The sequence below is a fragment of the Myotis nattereri genome (genome assembly GCF_964212035.1).
Source record: "Myotis nattereri genome assembly, chromosome: 14".
In the NCBI taxonomy this organism is placed as follows: domain Eukaryota; kingdom Metazoa; phylum Chordata; class Mammalia; order Chiroptera; family Vespertilionidae; genus Myotis; species Myotis nattereri.
The window spans coordinates 54,881,323-54,902,239 of NC_138089.1; the positions used below are offsets into that span (position 1 = coordinate 54,881,323).

The 20,917-nt window shown below is 45.4% G+C and overlaps 1 protein-coding gene across 3 annotated transcripts; it reads left to right on the forward strand.

Moving 5' to 3' along the window:
• Positions 1–4,285: 4,285 nt before the first annotated feature.
• LOC308529746 (caspase-14-like) lies at positions 4,286–18,759 on the forward strand. 3 transcript variants are annotated; one of them, XM_081106017.1, is made up of 7 exons: positions 4,286–4,745; positions 6,017–6,069; positions 7,533–7,682; positions 12,151–12,376; positions 13,109–13,225; positions 15,251–15,360; positions 18,404–18,759. In XM_081106017.1, the coding sequence occupies exons 1-7, from the start codon at positions 4,394–4,396 to the stop codon at positions 18,461–18,463; spliced, it is 1,068 nt and encodes a 355-aa protein (XP_080962143.1). In that variant the 5' UTR covers positions 4,286–4,393; the 3' UTR covers positions 18,464–18,759. The 3 variants fall into 3 exon arrangements, with proteins under 3 accessions (XP_080962143.1, XP_080962141.1, XP_080962142.1); XM_081106015.1 differs by lacking the exon at positions 18,404–18,759 and adding an exon at positions 16,563–17,421; XM_081106016.1 differs by lacking the exon at positions 18,404–18,759 and adding an exon at positions 15,534–16,023.
• The last annotated feature ends 2,158 nt before the right edge of the window (positions 18,760–20,917 follow it).

Here is a 20,917-nt window from a genome sequence, read left to right on the forward strand (position 1 = left end):
CTGTAGACCTACTTTTGCCCACCCTTCTAGGTCTAGGAGTGTAATTTGCTGGATCACATGTTAACTATAACCAATGGAGAAACTACCAGATTGTTCTCCAAAGTGGCTGCACCATTTTACATCACCAGCAACAGTGTATGAGGTTTCCAATTTCCCCACATTTTCCTCAACATGTGATATTTATTGTCTGTTATTTATTATAGCCATCCAAGTTTTTCTATCAACTTTCAAGCTTAGTAAAGGGCTGTTACTTTAAGCACCAGAAAGGGGAAGTTTGGTCTCCTGGTTAAGAATATGACCTGTGATCCAGGTTGAAAGCCTGGCTCTCCACTTATTAGACACACTTAAAATTGTGTAGAAAATGGAGGTAGTAACATTTCCTAACCCTAGGGTGGTGGTGAGGTTAAATGAGCAGTTTGTATTAGTTTCCTAGGGCTGCCACAATAAATTTGCACAAACGGTGGCTTCTAAACAGCAAATTTATTCTCACAGTCCTGGATCCTACAGCATGAAATCAAGGTGTCAGCAAGGCCATACTCTGAAGGCTCTAGTTCCTTGTCTCCCCCAGCATCTGGTGGCTACTGGCAGTTCTTGGCACTCACCACTCCAATCTCTGCCTGTGTGTCTCTAAGTGTCCAAATTCCCATCTTCTCTCTCTTTTTTTTTTTAATCCTCACCTGAAGATATTTTTCCATTGATTAGAGAGAGTGGAAGAGAGAGGGAAAGACAGAAATATTGATGGGAGAGAAAGGCATCGATTGATTGCCTCCTGCACCAACCCCGACCAGGGCCTGGGCCGGGGAGGAGCCTGCAACCAAGATATGTGCCCTTGGCTGGAATCGAACCTGTCACCCTTTGGTCCACAGGCCGACACCCTATCCACTGAGCCAAACCAGCTAAGGCTCCATCTTCTCTTAAAGACACCAATCACTGGAGTAAGGCCCATCTACTCCAGAATGACCCCATCTTAACTTGATGATGTTATGCCCAGATTTCAAGATTCCCAAGAGCCCACCAGGGAGCCAGCGAGTCCGATGCAAAAGCAAAGAGTCCTTTATTTCAAACCTAGGTCTGGCTCCCCCACCCTCCTTACTGACTCCGCAGCAGGTGGCAGAGAGAGGCCTAGCCCGATGGAACGAGGAGTTTTATAGGGGGGTGGAGTAAGGGCAGGAGAGGGGACTGTGGGCCCCGCCAACTGGCCAGGCGCAAGTCGATGTCTCATTACACAGGATGTGGTCATATTGATGGCGTGCACTTCCCTTGATTATCATTGGTTACTCCAGAGAAATCCTGGGTGTGGCTAGCAGAGGCTTGGGCTTCTGGGAAGAAGCCTTGCCGAGCACATGGCTCTGCCCAAAAATGGAGGACCCAGGGTAAGATGGAGGGCGTAGTCCTCGCCCTTTCAATGACATCTGCAAAGGCCCTATTTCCAAATATACTTGCATAACTGGGGCTTAGGACTCCAACATCTTTGGGGGGGAAACAAATCAACCCATAACATTAAGCTCAATGATTTATAAGTTTATACTTAAGGTTAAAATGCCCTATTTTTATTTTATTATTATTTTTAAAATATCTTTATTGATTTCAGAGAGGAAGGGAGAGGGGGAGAGAGAGATAGAAACATTAATGATGAGAATCATCGATCAGCTGCCTCCTGCACACCCACCACTGGGGATTGAGCCCACAACCCGGGCATGTGCCCTTGACCAGAATCGAACCCGAAACCCTTCAGTCCATAGGCCGACTTTCTATCCACTGAGCCAAACCGGATGGGGCTATTTTTATTTTTTAATCACATGGGAAGGAGTATAGGAGAGAACAGAGTAGGATACGAACCTCATAGTGGCACCTGAGTCCCTAGTGCTTGGTGTCAGGTGAGGCCTTGTGCTGGGGAAAGCAGGGGAGCACTTAGGACTGGAAATGGTGTGTTGGGACAGGAATGAGACAGGTTAACACAGACACGGAGGAGCGGCTGTCTCCTAAGGACTCAGCCCTGGCATTCAGGTCCTTTCTCAGGGCCTCTTCGGTCTCCTTTGATGCTCCTGTTGGGCCTCTGGAGCCTAAAGTCAGTGAGGCCCCTGGGAGGGGAGGGGCAGAGGTGAGGCCTGGCGGCCTGGGCTTCATCCCAGCGCAGATTTGCCGACCTTACACTTGGCTGGTGAATTTCAGCCACCAGAGACCCCATTCCATGCTCTTCATTTGTTCTTTTTGGGTCAAATAATCAAAAGATTGGAGAAATAGTCTAATTGTCTCTGAACCTGGGGTAAAACTGAAACTTGCCTTTGTGAACCTTGATTCCAGAGGCAAGTGACCCTGGGGTGTGCATATCCCAGGCCCCAGGAGTTTGTTTTTTCCTGTTCTGCAGTCTCCCAAGGATATTAAATTTCAGAAAGGAAGTGACTCTGTAAACAGGGCTCGCTGTCCCCCTCCCCCCTTTTCTTTTAAATGGATTCATTTCCTGGCTGCCTCAGACACACTACTTAGAGGCAGGGCTTCATGGGAGGAGAGAGAGAGAGAGAGAGAGAGAGAGAGAGAGAGAGAGAGAGAGAGAGAGAGAGAGAGAGAGAGAGAGAGAAAACCTGGTAAGGCAGAGCTAAAAGAGGACAGATGCCAAGCTTTCAAGCTGCCATTATACTCAGTTTCCGCATATATATTGGGAAGTATTCCAATCCATCACAGGAGTGGAGCAAATGGTGTGCATGGCCTTTCATTCACATCACCCCGATGGAACAGGTACCAGGATTTGCCACTCTTGTGTGGCTCTCCACGCTTGCCCCCACTTTTTTCCTTTGTGAAGCGTTTAAAAGCAGATCCCAGACATCACACCTTTCACCTTTCCACACTTCAATGTGCATCTCAAAAAAAAAGACAGTTTGGTGGTTTTTTTTTTTTTTTACATGACTGCAATGTTATTATCCCACTTGGAAAAAGTCAGTATTTTTTGGTATATCCTCCAATACCCAGCCTATATTCCCATTTCTCTGGTCTCTGCGGCGCACTTTCTTATAAGCCCCTGCCTGGGCCTCTTGCTCCTCCCGGCGATTTTCCTGTTATTCTCAGGATTGGTTTCCTGAATAACCGACTTCAGTTTCCAGTAACCCACCCACCTCACCCAGTTTCCAATGGACACCTACACCCGGCCCCCACCTGCACTTGGTCCCACCCCTTACTCCGACTGACCTTGACAAAGAGGCATAAATATTCCACTCCCTCTCCTCTACCCCGCTGACACCATTTTGGTCTCAGCCCTTCTGCTCATAGATGTAACAATAAATTTATAGTTCTTTACCACTCTGGGCCTCCTGCGTTCCTCCTTCAGCACTCTAACTGCCTCAAAAATGTTTACAATAGGGTTTATTTGAATCAGGATTCAAATAAGGTCGTGAGATCCTTTCACCAGCTGCTCAAAAGGGTGAGTCATTTGTGGGGGCAAACCTTGATTAGAGTCACTGTCCGTCCCCCCCCCCTCCCTCCCCTAATCAAGCCAGGGAACCTAGCAATAAAGACTCTGGGGATTGTGAAATTGAGATCTGCTCACCAAGGTTTTTAAAAATTGTTGTTTAAGTTTTATGATGGATATTTTAAACATATACTAAAGTAGAAAGACTGGAAAAACGGATTCTCCAAACCTCAGCCCCGCATACTCATCCTGCTTCAACAATTAGCGACATAATGGTCAGTCTTGTTTCATCCCACAGGCTGAGCAGTGTGCACTTCTAACTTCTTGCTGATACCGAATTCTCAAATCTCAGCTTTCTGTCCCCAGGCTGTCACCCCCAAAAGTTGGTTCAATGCAGCAGCCTCTAATGTTTCAGCTTCCAGGTGCGGGCTCCTTGGGAACCGCTGGCTAGGGAGCTGATAAACAGCCTGGAGTGTAAGGTCCGTGGTTCTCAAACTTGGATAACCACTGGAGTCATCTGGAGAGCTTTCAAACCTACTGATGCCCGCGTCTGCCCCCCCAGAGATTCTAATATCTGCAGCCTAGGTGGTGGCCTGGGCGCGAAGAGCTGGGGCTGCTGCGCTTTGGGGTGATCGGCCCTAACGCGCAGCAGCCCAAGGCAGAGGACCACGGGGGAGCCCTGCAGGCCCGATTCCTCCTTCAGCTCCCGCAACCTGAGCTCCAAGGGTTAAGTCAGAGCTCGTTGGGGGGACGAGGCGGGAGCGCGTTGGAGGAAGAGGGGAGCTGGGGTGAGGGGCGGGGCTGGAGGGAAGGCGGGAGCGGCCATAGGCCCGGCAGCAGCGATTCAAGCGGAACCGCCCCGTGTTTTTTTTTTTTTTTTTTTTTTTTTTTCAAAACAAAGAGGAGAGACGGGAGGCGTGTGCGGCGCGCGGGGCGCAGAGCTCCTCGGATTGGCCGGGCCTCCGGGGGCTTCAGATCGGTTGGGCGAAGATGGAGGGGAGCCTCGAAGGCGGCGGCCTCTCGGGGCCCGACGGCCCCCGGACCAACGGGGAGACCACGCAGACCTGTAAGGAGATGCAGAGCCGCGTGCAGGAGACCCTGGAGTGGCTGTCCCCGCAGGAGCTGCGCAAGTTCCGCGCCATCCTGCAGAAGGTGGACGAGGAGCCGCGCGTGACCGCGCTGAAGCTGGAGCTGGAGGGCGGCAGCACCCGGGGGCTGGCCGGGCTCCTCGCCAAGCACTACCACCCGTGGGCCGCGCCGCGCGTCCTCATCAAGGTCCTGCGGCAGCTGCCCCGCACCGACCTGCTGCCGCGCTGGCAGAGCGACCCCGCCGACGGCCAGGGTGAGCCTGGGGCCGAGGTGGTCCTCGCGGGGCGCGGGCTCCCGCCCTGCCGGCCCGTCCGGGGATTTCCAGCGGGTCCCCAGGGGCCTCTCCGCGCCCAGATCAGAGGCAGGAAGGGGGTGGGTGGGGGTGTCTGAACCAGGAGGGTGTGAGCGTCGAGGGACTAATTGAACCTGCGGCGGGGAAGTGGGGTGGGGGAGGGGTGGGGGTGGGGCGGGGGTGGGATCCGGGGGTGCGTGGGCAGGGTAGGCACCATTTCCAGGCTAGGAAACCCTGTGTCCAGTTGAAGAATAGCCATCAGGATCTACTCGTGCGTTTTGAGGCGGGCTCAGAGGTCAGAGGGACTCAGCAGGCCCGAGATGCATTTTTCACAAGTACTGCACCTCCAAGGGTTTGTGATGTGGGAGGTTTTTAAGTGAGCAAGGAGCAGCCCCGTGTTGGAATCCTCGCTGCCCTATCTCCCGTGGGTGTTTGGGGGAGGGAGGTCTTCGCCTCCTTGCACACCGTTAGCTCGTGGCCAAAATCTGGGAAGATGTGGTATAGGATCAAGACACGCAGCAGGAAAACAGTTAGTCCCTCCACCCCCAGTGTAATGCGTGTATGTGTGTGTGTAATATATGAGTGAACAGTGAGAGGCAGAGACAAGGCAAGGCGTATATGGGAGGCTTTGAGGTGGACACTGAAATGTACTGTCCCTGGCCCGCGCCCTCAGCCTGCTGATGGTCTGGTTGAGTTTGAGGTACGGAGCCGTTGCTGATTTTTGCAGGTTGGCAACGGATGAGAACTAATTGCCAACAAACAAGGCCTGTGGCGGGATTCTGGTCCCATTGACCTTTGATTCCCCCTTCGTTTGCTGCACCTGCACCTGCACAGCGCTTACATGGTCCCGCCGTTAGTTGTTTCTGTATCACAGTTTAATCACCATTTCCTTTACTTCACCTTCTCTTTCTGGACGTGTTGGTCTCTTCCTCAGGAAGTGCACGTGCCTAATATCAATTAGTTCTTGTCCTTTTAACCTCTGGCCGGGGTCTTTCTGTCCCTGAACCTCACTAGGGCCTAAAGGAGTTCTGTTTTGGGGTTCTAGCCTCATGAGTTGGGGGAAGGGGGCATTCCTAAGCCAAGGAACCTGTTCTAAAAGGAGATCGAAGCCTGCTGGACCCAAAAACGTAAGAGGCAATTGAGATGGCTTGGGAGGAGCTTGGTTCAAAAGAAGAAAAAAAAAATAATAATAATGCTCTTTTTCTGTTCTCTTTCCATGAAAATTCATCCAGTGATCCCAAGGAAAGCTCTAAAGAGAAGCTATGACTGTGTGGACGGTGACGTGGTAAATATCATCACTCTCACTCTCACTCCCACACCGGTTATTACAGCTAGTATTTGGCCACCACCGGAACATTTTAGGTGCTGCTCCTATTGGGTTAAAGATGACTCACTTATCTCCGGTGGTCAGATCTCACTGCTTTCTGTTATAACAGTGCAAGCCAGTTCAAACCACTGTTACTATCTCTATTTTACAAGTCAAAGAAAGTGGCCACTGGAGATAAAACGCTGTTTGCCGGCCTTAGGTTTATTTTAAATTGTTGTTTAAGTTTTACTATGGATATTTTAAACGTATGATAAAGTAGAGAGACCGGAAAAATGGCTCCTCCAAACCTCAGGCCAGCATACTTACGCTGCTTCAGCAATTAGCAACATAATGGCCAGTCCTGTTTTATCTGGTCCCGCCTCTCCATTATTTTAAAGCAAATTCAGATAGCTTGTCACTTTCATCTGCATATACTTTATTTTAGTATGTGTTTCTGAGAAAGCGTTTCTCCAAAACAGACCCGTAATTCCCTACTTCTACCGAAAACAAATCCCTTAAGCTTGGCAAAGATGCAGTCAGCATTCAGATATCCTTGACTGGTTCCTATTGGACAGTTGGTTTGTGGGAGTCAGAACTCTGGTCTACCCAACTACATTTGACTGGTTTGTCTCTTAAGACTTCTCCCTACCCTGGCCGGTTTAGCGAAGTGGGCAGAGCGTTGAACCCAGATAAAGGGTCCCGGGTTCGATTCTGGTGAAGGGCACTTAGTACATCGATTGTAGGCTCCTCCCCACTCGGGCCCTAGATGGGGCACGTGCAGGGTGCAGGAGGCAACCAATCGATGTGTTTCTCTCACAGATATTTCTGCCTTTCCCTCTCTCTTCGACTCTATCTCTAAAAATCAATGGAAAAATATCCTCGGGTGAGGATTTAAAAACAAAACAAAACACAAAAAACATCTTCCTTCTTTAACCTTTTTCTAGTTGCATAAATGTTGAAGAAACCAGAGTCTCCTGTAAAATGTCCCACATTCTGGATTTTAATGACTGCAACCCTGTGTTGTCATTTACCACTTTCCTCTGTCTGTCCTACTTTCTGAAACTGGTAGCTATGGTTGTATATAGAAATTTTCTGAGATTGGTCTGCTAGTCCTGGTCTGAGAAAGGTATTTGAACGAATTATAAATCAAGTCCTGTCTCTCCCCCCCACCCCACCCAGAGCTGGTAAGAGACGCCATCACTATTGTGCCCCTGATCTGAACTGGGAAATCTCACCATTAATCCCAGAAGAAACTCATCGTTTCATGTACCGTTTCATGAACAACACAGGTTGGAACTGCGCGGGGTCCACTTACACAGGGAGTTTTCCATTGGCCAGCGCATTTCCAACCCGCATTGTTCAGGGTCAGCCATCCGTGGTGTATTTGGCTTTCTGAGTGTGGGTTGATCTAAATATTGTTTCTTGGCTTTGCTGGAAAACAGGACTGTTACGACCTGAGAGGCAGGCGGAACGCTTTCCTCATGTGTGTGAAGAAGAACAGGCCAGGGTCTGACCGGGATGTTGTTCTAATGAAGGAATGGCTTGGCCAGTGCCAGTTTGAATATACGTCATGCATCGACCCTGACAAAAAGGTAACAAAAACAAAAGTGAAAAATTGTAGCTGGGATTTTATAACCTTCCTTCCTTTTTTTAGATAAATAGTTGGGCCCGACCGGTGTGGCTCAGTGCTTGACCTTGGGCCTATGAACCAGGAGGTCACAGTTCGATTCCCAGTCAGGGCACAAGCCTGGGTTTCGGGCTCAATCCCCAGTGGAGCCATGCAAGAGGCAGCCAATCAATGATTCTCTCTCATCATGGGATGTTTCTATCTCTCCCTCTCCCTTCCTCTCTAAAATCAATAAAAAATATATTTTTAAAAAAATTGGGGGCTTAGTACCTTGGCAAGAACCAGGACCTGCTGAGCAGTGACCTGTATATACTGATGAAATTGTTGGTACTTTTATTTTTATTTATTTACTTTTATTTTTTATTATTTATTTTTTGTTGTTGGTACTTTTATAAACGGATGTGTGACACCACAATCCCCTTCCAGTCAACCAGGTCCTCTTGGGTTTCCGTCTTAGCTGGGGCTGTGCAGTTGAAGAGGGAAAGGGAACTCAGGAAGATGTCCTAGGCAACATGGACAAGGAGGCCCAAGGATGAGCTGTCAGTCCAGAGTGGGCAAGGTTCAGGACATCTGGGAGAAGGGAAGACCAAGGAAATGGCTTTGAGAGGTCAGCAGAAGGCCAGGTCAGGGATTTCAGCAACACTGGAGCCCCTGGGCTTTGAAAAGTCCTTGTGGGACTTACCTGGAACCATGTGCGAGGTGGGTCACTGAGATCCTGGGCAGAACTGCACTGTGACTTAAGTAGATGACACAGAAAAAATAAGATTGATGAGCAGTGGGGCGGATGGGAACTCCATGTTGATCTCTGACCCTAGCTCACTAGTGGCCTAGAGCTGCCATTATTGTGGGACAAGGACATAGGAAAACCCTTCAAGATCCCAGGAGTCACTGCTAGTGAGCATCAGGGAGCAGCATGGCAGAGGGGCTGCGAATGCAGTGCGGATGCCAGAGGTGGAATCCTGTCTCTTACTGGTGTGTGACGTTATATCTGGTTCTCAGTTGAAGGTGACTTTGTCCCCCAGAGGACGTTTGGCAATGTGTGGAGACATTTTTGGTTGTCACAACTGATAACAAAAATGGGGAGGGGGGACTAGTTCCTTAATAAATAATAAGTGCCTACAAATCAAAAAGGAAAAGACCTCAACAACACAAAAGAAAAATGCGCAAAGGATATGGAAAGCAGCAAGTGGTGTCCAGTGGGTAGAAGCCAGGGAATGCTGCTAAGCATCCTGCGATGCCCAAGACAGCCACCTGCAGCAAAGACTGTTCTGGCCCCAAATGTCAATAATATAATTGCTTTAGAAACCTTGCCTCAAATTATTTGACTACTAATGGATATTTTTCCATTGATTTTTAGAGAGAGTAGAAGGGAGGGGAGAGAGAGAGAGAGAGAGAGAGAGAGAGAAACATCGATGTGAGAGAGACACATCACTTGGTTTCCTTCTGAGTGGGCCTCGAGAATAGGCCCTGGTGGGGGCCCAGGATCAAGCCTGCAACCGAGGTATGTACCCTTGACCGGACTCAAACCCCAGGACTCTTCAGTCCACCGGCCGACACTCTATCACTGAGCCAAACCAGCTAGGGCTCATTGACTACTTTCTTTACAATGGGGGTGATGATAGTAAATTCTCTTGTAGGGTGCTTGTGAGGATGAAATAAGCTTCTGTATGTAAAAGTTCTCAGAATAGTAGCTGACTTATAGTTAAGTGCTCATATCAGTGCTGATTTTATTCCAAAGCTAAAAACAGGCTCCTTCATTTATCCCAAGGATTGTACAGAGTCTCTTCGGAGTTACATGATTTTTCATCAAGTCCCTTCCATTCGGGTGGCAGATATTGCTAATGTTCTTTTGGTTTATTCTCTTAAAGATCTGGATGTAGCCCGTTTCTCTATATCCTGTCAACATTCATTTGTAAATATTTCGTAATCTTACTGGCAAAAGAATCTCACTGTTTTAAGTTTCATTTTCTAGGTCATTAGTTCGGTTGAACATCTTTCGGCCATTTTTTTTCCTTCTGTGAAATGTCTATCTTTTTCCTCACTGGATTTTTTTTTTTTTTTTTTTTTTTTACATTTTTATTGTTTTCAGAGAGGAAGGGAGACGGATAGAGAGATAGAAACATCAATGATGAGAGAGAATCACTGATCAGCTGCCTCCTGCACTCCCCCTACTGGGGATCGAGCCCACAACCCAGGCATGTGCCCTTGGCCGGAACTGAACCTGGGATCCTTCCGTCCACAGGTCGCTGCTCTCTCCATTGAGCCAAACTGGCTAGGGCTGGATTTTCTTTTTTCTTATCCTGCAGTTATTTTCCTGGGCACTATTCATTTACAAAACATAATGCAGATATTTTTCTCCTACCCTGTTACTTGCCTTCTGACAAATTTTGACTTTTTGTTGTCTTAAGTTATAGTGAAGTCTTCTACATTTTGTGAGTAAACTGGTCAGTTTTTCCTGTTTGTAGGCTCTTTTTTCTTGTGTCTTGATTAAACCCACTGCCTTCCCAATTTAAAAAAGTTAAAATTATTTTTCTGTGACTTTCTTAAAATTAAGTTTTACCTTCTTCCTGTAATTTTAGTTTTGTAACAGTGTGGTGTAGGAGGTCAGTCTAATTTTATTTCCAAATGGATAGTCAGTCCTCTGTATATTTATTGAATGATACACATTCTTCTCTCACATACACCTTTGTCATGAACTAATTCCTATAGAGAGCACTTGAATTAGTTTCTGGATTCTAAAATATTCCGTTCACATAGTTGTTTGTAGTTATACCAGTATATCACTATTTTCTTCACCACGATTTTATAGTACATTTTGAGGTCTGATAAGACCTATCCCCCACTCTTTTTTTCTTCTGAACATTCTTAGTATTCTTGAGAATGACCTGTTCTCTATGGCCTTGAGAATCATCTGGTTAACTTCTACAGAAATTCTTTGGGATTTTGATTGGCATGACACGAATTAAGATTAATTTGGAGTGAATTAGCAAATTAAAAGTATTGAGTCATTTCAGCCAGAAGCATCAGCATGTCATGGTTTGTTTATGCTGCCTCTTCACCAAATATATATATATTTTTGGTTTTCTTCACTTAGTAATGCGTATTCCTTGCTGGGTTTTTCTTTTCTCTGGGTATTTTTTTAAAAAAATATATTTTTTATTGATTTTTTACAGAGAGGAAGGGAGAGAGATAGAGAGCTAGAAACATCAATGAGAGAGAAGCATCAACCAGCTGCCTCCTGCACACCTCCCACTGGGGATGTGCCCGTAACCAAGGTACATGCCCTTGACCGGAATCAAACCTGGGACCTTTCAGTCCACAGGCGACGCTCCATCCACTTAGCCAAACCGGTCATGGCTCTCTGGGTATTTTAGTTTTGTGGTGACCATGGATGGGATCCCCTTTTCCATTATGTGGTTTAAATGATTATTGCTGGGTAATTGGGGGAATATAGACTCTGTAAGTGCATCTTGTATCTGGTCAACTTGATGATCTCTAATTCTAATAGTTTTTTAGTTGATTTATTTTATATTTCTAGATAGTCATGTTATCTGTATATAATGAGTTTTGGCTCTTTGTTTCCAATATTTGAACTTCATTTAATTTTTTTTTAATATATTTATTTGTTTATTTTTAATATATTTTATTGATTTTTTACAGAGAGGAAGGGAGAGGGATAGAGAGTTAGAAACATCAATGAAAGAGAAACATCAATCAGCTGCCTCCTACTTCATTTAATTTTTACTTTACTTTATTGAGATGGGTAGGGTCTTTATTAGGACATGCATGGGAGTAGAGATGGCTGCCCCCTGTGGGTGGACTTTGATAACATCTGCTGATAGACTCTGGCAGGTGTATATTAATGGCTGGACTCTTCCATTCCCTTCCATTTCTACCTTATTAAGATCACTAATTTTATAAAATACTTTTTATATATTAAAATAAGTTAATACTAAGAACTAAAAACACCAGCCCTTTGAAGAGCTATAATTCTGTTGTATTTTGCGGTAGATAATCAGAAATGCCCTAATTTTGTCAAACTAGAACCAGTAGCACAAGAAGAAATCAAATGAATTCTGAGAGCAACCAAAAGGAAGTGACAAGTCAAGAAACGAATATTTACCTCATACTAACTCTGTTAGAGACGTAGGTATTTTCATATTTATCATCTCGTTGGATCACTTCCTTGTGTTTCTGAATTCCTCCCACCTTCAGTTCTTATCTATATATATAAAAGCCTAATATGCAAAGTGTCCCCTCAGGAGTTTGACCGACCAGGAGTTCGATCGCTCGCTATGACATGCGCTGACCATCGGGGTGGTGCGGAACGAAGAAAGGCCCCGGCCAGTAGCCGGCAGCAGCTAGGGACCCTACCCGTGCCCAAATTTCGTGCACTGGGGCCTCTAGTTTTAATATATTATTCTATTTCACAGGAGTTACTTGAAAAACTAACATCATTTCGTGATGGATTAAATGAAATTAAAGATGAAATTAGCTGCTGCCTTGTCACTCTTATGTCCCATGGAGAAAAAGGCTCTCTTAAAATAAGAGATGATGAAAGAGTCAGCCTGGAAGAGATTTTTGAAATGTTTAATAATAAAAATTGTCCAGCACTTAAGGAGAAACCAAAGATCTTTATAATCCAGGCCTGCAGAGGAGGTAAGTGGAAACGTCTTTGTAATCGTGTTTGTAGGGAATTCTCATACTGATGACAGAGTAAAGAAGAATAGGTTTAAAAACATATATGAGTAAATAATATATTTTAAATTAGAGGATCCTTAGCTGTTGTAACTTCAGTCGTGTAGTTATACTAGCGACTGAGCTGGGAGGAAGGGATGGATGGAAAACTTACCTGGGATAGAATAGCTAACTTGGGCTGAGGAACAGTCCAAGTCACTGACTTCATGAGGTAGGTCTGGGAGCCTCAAGTTCTGGGAGAGGTGTGTACAATTTCCAAGGGATGTCCCACCTTCCAGGTGATTCCAGATGGTTTGTGGGACTAACATCCGACTTAGCTTATTTCTCTCTTCTTATGAAGATACAAGCCGTGGTGACATTTATTTTATTTAAAAAAATTTTTTAAATATGTTTTTATTGATTTTTAGAGGGAGACGGGAGAGAGAAATAGAAACATTGATGAGAGAGAAACATCAGTGGGCTGCCTCCTGCATGCCCCAACTGGAATGGGCTGCCTCCTGCGTGCTCCCTACTGGGGATCGAGCCAGCAACCCTGGCAGGTGCCCTGACCAGGAATCAAACCAGCGACCTTTTGGTGCATGGGTCGATGTTCAACGACTGAGCCACGCTGGCCGGGCATGGAGATGTTTATTAAGGATCACTGGTGTCAGTGATGTATCATTGTAGTTTGTCTCTTCATTCCTCAAAAAATAGAGAGAAGAGATAGTGGTGTTGAAACAGATGATGAACCCATGGACTTGGATGACATATCAGAGAAGAAGAGGCTGCCCACGTTCAGTGATTATTTCATCATCTATCCTACCCAGGCAGGTAAGACAGCAAAGCTCGATGATTGTGAGATGTCCGTTACCTCCTCCATCTCTCTTCAAAAATGGTTCCTATTTTCAGAAATGGTAGGTTGGCATCTTACCGTTCATTTCTTCCAGGAAGACATCAACCTCTGAGTAAAGTACCACAAAGTAAATAAAGTCATTGGCTGTCATGTGAAAACGATGTTGGCCCAGAAGCTAACTCTGTCACTGCTATCTTTTAGACCCTGCAATATTTTTTATGTCAGCTTCTTGTGTTTGTTTTTTTTAATCCTTATCTGAGGATATTTTTCCATTGATTATAGAGAGAGTGGAAGAGAGAGGGAAAGACAGAGAAATATCAGTGTGAGAGAAGCACATCGATTGGTTGCCTCCTGCACGAGCCCTGGCCAGGCCCAGGGCCAGGGCCAGGAAGGAACCTGCAACCGAGGTATGTGCCCTTGATCGGAATCGAACCCAGAACCTTTCAGTCCCCAGGCTGATGCTCTATCCACTGAGCCAAGCTGGCTAGGGTGAGTATATATATTTTTTTAATATATTTTTATTGATTTCAGAGAGGAAAGGAAAGGGATAAAGAGATAGAAACATCAATGATGAGAGAGAATCATTGATCAGTTGCCTCCTGCATGCCCCCCCACTGGAGACGGAGCCTGCAACCCAGTCATGTGCCCTTGACTGGAATCGAACCCAGGACCCTTCAGTCCACAGGCCAATGCTCTATCCACTGAGCCAAACCAGCTAGGACTAGGGTAAGTTTCTTCATGTAAAATGAGTGATAAAATTTACTTACGTCATTAGGATGTTATGTAAATTAAATTATGTAATGTAGGTGCTGTGCTTATCGTAATTGGCACAATAAATACCGAAAAATTAGCTAATATTATTACTAATGTATTTTGCTAATAACATCATTATTATTACTAATACTGTTACTAATAAGTTAAAAGTTTTTAAAAATCTTATGTGCTGAAGGGTGGACCTGACAGGGAAATGTAGAGAAGATAGAAGTAAATGGTCAAGGACATTTATTTAGCTGTTTTTATCTTAACCTTCAAAAAGGATTAAGGTAGTATGTAAATATATATATATATATATATACTATATATATATATATATATACTACTACTGTATATATATATATATATACAGTTCAAGATAAAATGTTAGTGAAGAAATGGAAGCTAAGGATGTAAGGGCAGTAACGTAAAATGAAACATACTGAGTGGTGAGACATGAAAAATGTCCCCACTAAAGTTAGATGTAAGATTCCACTTCTTGGTTATTTACTCAAGAGAGATGAAAGCATAGGTCCTCATAGTCATTTGTACACACAGGTTCATAGTGTACAAATAGTTATTTGAAATAGTCAAAAACTCTAAATAACCCAAATGACCATCAACAGGTGAATGGATAAGCAAATCATGGTATATCATATTTTGAATACTACTCGGCGTTAAAAAGAAATGAGCTCCAGCCCAACCAGTGTGGCTCAATGGTTGAGCATCAGCCTATGAACCAGGAGGTCAGGGTTCGATTCCCGGTCAGGGCACATGCCTGGGTTTTGGGCTCAATCCCCAGTAGGTAGTTTGCAGGAGACAGCCCATCAATGATTCTCTCATCATTGATGATTCTATCTCTCTCCCTCTCCCGTCCTCACTAAAACCAATAAAAATATATTTTTTAAAAATGGAAGAGAGATAAAATGAAGCAAATGTCAAAATGATGAAAACCATTGAATCTGAGGGATGATTACATGGGGGATTGTGAAACTTTGCTTTCCACCTTTGTGTATATTTGAAAACCTTTACTAAAAGAATGCCCTATTGAGAGGTTTTTGTGCTGTTCGTCACATGGACCCACTGTTACGGCCCATGTCTGTTATGGCCCCAGGCACACTTCTGCTAATGCAAGAGTGTTTCTGTGCCCTCAGTTCAAAGCCATTTCCGAGGCTTCAACTATGGGCACAAGAACAGTTAGCGCAAGTGGAGGAGGAAAATGAACAAAATGTTTGTGTTTCAATTTGTAGATCATGTTGCTCTGCGGCACCCCCGCACTGGCTCTGTGATGATCGAAGCAATGACTGAAATCTATCAACAGCATGGAAATAAGTGGCACATCGTTGACTTTTTCACCAAAGTAAGTCAATTCCAAGGGTCTTTGTGCTTCATTCACTCCAAAGATAATGCACTTGATGAGAAGGTTATAATGACAAGATTGACCTTGGCCATGTAATCAGTGTTTGTGTTGGCTGTTACTGTGCTCATTTGCAACCTTTTCTAATTAAGTCTCTTTTCACATAAAAATGCCAGATTAAGAAGAAACTTCTCCTGGCTGGCGCTGCTCACTTGCACAGGGGTGCTTTCCGCAGCCCCTCAGGTTAGGTCAGCTCTTTGGTGTCAGCATGTACACCAAAGGGTTGCAGGTTTGATCCCCGTTCCAGGTCGGGGCACGGGCAGGAGGCAACCAATCAATGTGTCTCACATCAATGTTTCTCTCTCCCTCTCTCTCTCTCCTCCTCCTCCTCCCTCTCTCCTTTTGATTCTCTCTTAAAAAATCAATGGAAAAAAATATCCTGGGGTGAGGATTAACAAAATAAATTAATTAAAGTCGCCGAAACCGGTTTGGCTCAGTGGATAGAGCGTCGGCCTGCGGACCGAAAGGTCCCGGGTTCGATTCCGGTCAAGGGCATGTACCTGAGTTGCGGGCACATCCCCGGTAGGAGATGTGCAGGAGGCAGGTGATAGATGTTTCTCTCTCATCGATGTTTCTAACTATCTCTCTCTCTCCCTTCCTCTCTGTAAAAAATCAATAAAATATATTAAAAAAAATTAATTAAAGTCAATGAAAGGAAAAAGAAGAGAAGAAAATGACTATTCAAAACCTGATGATAAATCACTGTAATTGGCCATTCTCCAAACTATGGTTCCTGTGTAAGCTCTTGCTGACTAGACACTGGTGAAAAAAGTCCAGAACTGAGGATGAGGTGGCCTTTGCAGGTGACAGATGTGCTGACAGCCACCCCTGGAATTGTACAGCTGTTGGATACGTTGGACATAACGCACTCACACGCTTTCATCTCACCATGAGTGCCAAGGCTCAGAAAGGCTTCCTGCCGGGCCTGAGGTGGCCCAGGGGCAAGTTGGAGAGTGAGCCCAGGTCTGTGGGCTCCTCGGTCCGATGCTCTCTCTGCCTCACAGGACCGAGCACGTGTTGGGACATCTCCCTATAGGGATGTTGGCCTTGCGCTCCCAGGGGTCAGCATTCTGCCGCCTCCTCCCGTGGGGTTTCCTGCTCGGGGCTTCGCAGGCTCGTGGACAGTTTGTGCTCTTCTCTTCCAGGTGAATAACAAGGTGGTGCACACGGAATTTTTTCTACGCGAGGAACCAATAAAAGTGTCGCTCGTCATGGAATCAACTCTAACTAGATTCGTGTACTTTTGACGTCGGGACGGTCTAAGAAATAAGGACTTTTTTTTTATCATAGACTTTGTAAAGAACTGTGAGGCTTTGTAGCATAGGACAAATGAGGATCATTTTGTCTTATTTTTGTCACTGGTTGTATTTCTCAAATTTGTTTTGTATACGTATGCTGTTTTTCTAAGATTTAACTCCGCGTATTTGGAGTTTGTAAATAATTAGACTTTTTTTTTTTTTTACTGAATTTCTTACTTCCTGCACTGTTATGAAAACATGGAAGTCCAGCCCCCATGTGTGTACTGTTTGTTATGTACTTCTCTTGCTGACCACCCCCAACCCCTTCGCTGTCAGTTTGGTGCCGGTGTTGAGCCTCATCTTCTTAGCTTAGTATTCAGGAACTGTCTTTATATGGTCTTCCCCTGGTCCCCGTTTCCCCATATTGTTGTCTGCAGCCAGGCTGATCTCCTTTTGGACTCCTAAGCCATCCTCAAGTCTGACCTTGGGTATCTCTACTTGTCCTTTGTGTCTTTGATGCCTTCATGTTTTCACCCCCACCCATTCTCCAGCTTCCTCCTCGCTGCCTCAGTACCTTTGAACTGCTGGTTTCTGCCTGGAACACTCTGTTCCACACCATAGGCAAGTCCCTTCTGTCCTTCCAAGTTTAGTTCAAGCATCCTTGCGGAGGGATGCTCTCCGCAGCCCCTCACGCTAGGTCAGCTCTTTTTCAGGATTCAGAGACCCTCTGCTTTCCTTCTGTAGCATTGAACACTACTGTACTTACATGACTGTGTCGTGGCTCTTAGTCTCTCTCTCCGTTCAGTTATAAGCTCCAAGAGGCAGAGGCTATGGGTCTTATTCATAACTGTATTCCAGCTTCCATCTGTGCCTCAAGACAGAGAGAAGCCCTGTGAGAAATGTTTAGCAAGTGACTGATGCCTGTCTTTTCATTATTTTATCCATTCCTCAGACCTCACCTTATTACCTCTATGCCTGTCTAGCCACATGCTAGTCATCCCCACCTATGTGTCCCATGGCCACTTTTAAAACATATATATATATATATATATTGATTTCAGAGAGGGAGAGAGAAATAGAAACATCAATGATGAGAGAGAATCATTGACTGGCTGCCTCCTGCACGTCCCCCACTGGGGGTTGAGCCCGCAACCCGGCCATGTGCCCTGACCTGGAATTGAACCTGACCTTCTGGTTCATAGGTCGATGCTCAACCATTGAGCCAGGCTCCATGGCCACTTTAATCAGTTGGAAGTTAAGCTGTTTCCCCTAAGTCTCCCCTAAATGCCCCCGATTGTTAATCCTTACACTCCTCACTGCCTACAGAATATGCTCCAGATTTTCTTAGGAGAATATCCCAAGTCCTCTGCCAGGCCCTACTGACACTACCGGAGTGCTCCATTTGTCCTGGTCTTGGCTATTCCAGATGATCTGCTGTTCCCTCAGTCATCCCCTCACCAAATCGGACTTGTGATTTAATGAATGCTGACTGAACACTCTCAGATACTTTATGTCATAGTTCACTCTCCTTTCCGCCTGAAACGCCCTGTGTTCTGACTGTGTGCTTCCTCCAGAACATATTCTCCAGTGTGCCTCTTGGGTCCCAACCCACTAAAAGGAAAATCTGAATGCAGACCAGTGTCTTCACAGTAACAAGCTGTGGATTGGGCATGGGCTTTCATTGTAATGATGTTCTAACTTCCTATGTGACGTGGACTGTGTTGGGACCTCGGTTTCCCCATCTGTAGGAAAGGAGATGTGGCCCAGCTGACTCAGAACTCCTCCCACTGGACCTCAGGGAACTTTGACTTCTCAGGGAACTTGCTCGTGAACATCCTGCAGAGGTGACTGTTCCTAAACCCAGAGGTTCGAGATGGCATTTGCATCCGACTGTTGGGCCTGCAGGAGAAGGCAGGTGGTTTGGTGAGGATGCTGTGAAGATTGACGGGAGCAACCCAGGATTTCCAGGCCCATTTCCATTTCAGGGATAATTGTGTCCTTTTTGGTTAGTGTGATTTCTTAAGCTTACATACATGTGACTTAATTTTGTAACTTTGATTTTTGTATAAAACATTAAAAATGCCTGCTTGGTTCATAAATAACACCAGGTGAGCCTCTGCATTCACTTGCGTCTGTAGGATTTCCAGGGGGACGCGTCCAGGAGGATGGCAGCACCTGAATTATCACCAGCTCTCGTTTCCTGGGAGAGGTTAAGTGACCTGTTCAGAGTCACAGTTAGAAGGTGGTACAGCTGGGGTTCCAAAGCATGAATTTAACCTAAGACGCAGAGTGCAAAGTGATGGAGAAAAGTTATACAGATGAAAGCTTGCGGTGGACAGAAGGGACCATTCCATGTAATTGAGGGCATGAGAGCTTTGGAACAAAGGAGGGAAAAGGGATTTTGGGACATTGCTCAGGCCACTACAGCTAAAGTGCACAGAGAGGACTATCGGACAGCTAGGTATCAGGCAGACAGGTGAAGAGGTGCGATAAGGAAGTCTGGTTTGAAAGGGTGGTGGGAAGATGCCCAAGATGAACTTGATGCCTGGGGCCAATTAGATGCCCCATATTCTCCCAGCTTCAAATCTCTTCGCCACCCAATGCCATGTGAAGCGTAGTCCAAAATACTACGGTCCCTAGCACAATTTCATATTTGGGGGGGGGGGGGGGGATTCATTTAGTTTTTAAATACAAGGCCCAGAAACCAAAGTTTGGAAAAGGAAGGCTCTGAGATCTTTGTTCATCACAAGTGGGCATGAATAAAAAAATGATGGAGCCCTAACCGGTTTGGCTCAGTGGATAGAGCGTCGGCCTGCAGACTCAAGGGTCCCAGGTTCTATTCCAGTCAAGGGCATGTACCTGGGTTGCGGGCACGTCCCCAGTAGCGGGTGTGCAGGAGGCAGCTGATCGATGTTTCTCTCTCATCGGTGTTTCTAACTCTTTATCCCTCTCCCTTCCTCTCTCTAAAAAATCAATAATATATATATATTTTTAAAAAATGATGGAAGTGCTTGTGCAGAGGACCTGGAGCCTCCGCAATGGAGCCACAGCCATTTGACAAGTGCTTCTTAGTCTAGGGCTCCTCACGGGGACTGCCTATCACCACAGTGCATTTTTCATCTTAGGACTTTTCCTCGTCAAGCGTTTTCACCGTGCAGATCAGTGGCCAAGGGCAAAGTTAATTTTGTGGGGGAAATATTAGTGTCTGTGAAGAAACACAGTACAACGTCCTGGTAGTTACAATGGTGGAAGGTATTCTTCAGACCCTGGTGGGCAGAGGGGGGAGCTGATGAGATGGTTTGGGAGTATCCGGAAGGCTCTCCACCAGCCATTGTTTCCATAAAGCTACTCCAGGTCTTCCCGTTTGTGAGAGCCAAAACGTCTCCAGATGCTTCGTTTCTAAGGATGCTGAAAGCCAAGCCTCTACGGTTACTCCTTTTCTATGCCAGCTTTGTTTAAAAGCAGTGGGGTTTTGTTTGAATTTACAAACCTATGTCCCTCAGAACATTTTTAAAAATACTGAAAAATAAGGGGAAAACCCCACCTACTTTCTGTACTTGTACATCTGTAGTTCTCACCTTGGCTGTACATTAAAATGATCTCAGGAACTATTTTTTATCGTTTTATTTTTTAGGAGCTATTTTTTCAAATCAGATTTTCTTGGTTTGGGCTGGGCATGTTTAAAAGCTTGCAAGTGATTCTAAGTGCAGTCAGGGTTGAAACCTACTGTATACATAATTATTAATACTTTGGCCATTTAAAATAAGCTTTTATGCGTTTCAGTTTTTTTAAGAATCACCCTCATCCTCTAATTCTCTTTTGTACCATAGAATTTTAATCATCTTTTTAAATGGTTGTATAGTATTGTATCGACATAGTAAATTTTTAGTAACGAATCGATTGATGGATTTTGCAATTTTGTATACATTTCCCCGCCTCTCCCCCGCCCCAAATAAAGTTCTCCTGCATCTGTGTAGTCTTGTCCTTTTTATTTTTTTCAGGAAATTTTCCCATAAGTAAACTTTCAGAATCTGAATTAGGTACTTCTAAAATGTCCTCCAGAAAAGTGACAATAGCTTCTGCAGCTTTTGTTCATCAAACACGCAGACTTGTGGGTTGCACACTCCTTCCCACGCAGGGACACTGCAGCTTCGGGGAGGGACCCGCTCGCCTTCCCAGGTCAGCACAAAACGCTCGAGTCGGGGCAGGCGGCCTGGCTTCCGGCTCGCGCCCCGGACCCGATTACGGCAGCATCGCGGAGA

Excerpts from the sequence above, each read along its gene's own strand:
- LOC308529746 (XM_081106015.1), top strand. The coding sequence starts at position 4,394 with ATGGAGGGGAGCCTCGAAGGCGGCGGCCTCTCGGGGCCCGACGGCCCC. Across the intron at positions 6,070-7,532 it reads ACTGTGTGGACGGTGACGTG|GACTGTTACGACCTGAGAGG; the intron begins GTAAATATCATC and ends GCTGGAAAACAG. Across the intron at positions 15,361-16,562 it reads TCGTTGACTTTTTCACCAAA|GTGAATAACAAGGTGGTGCA; the intron begins GTAAGTCAATTC and ends CTTCTCTTCCAG.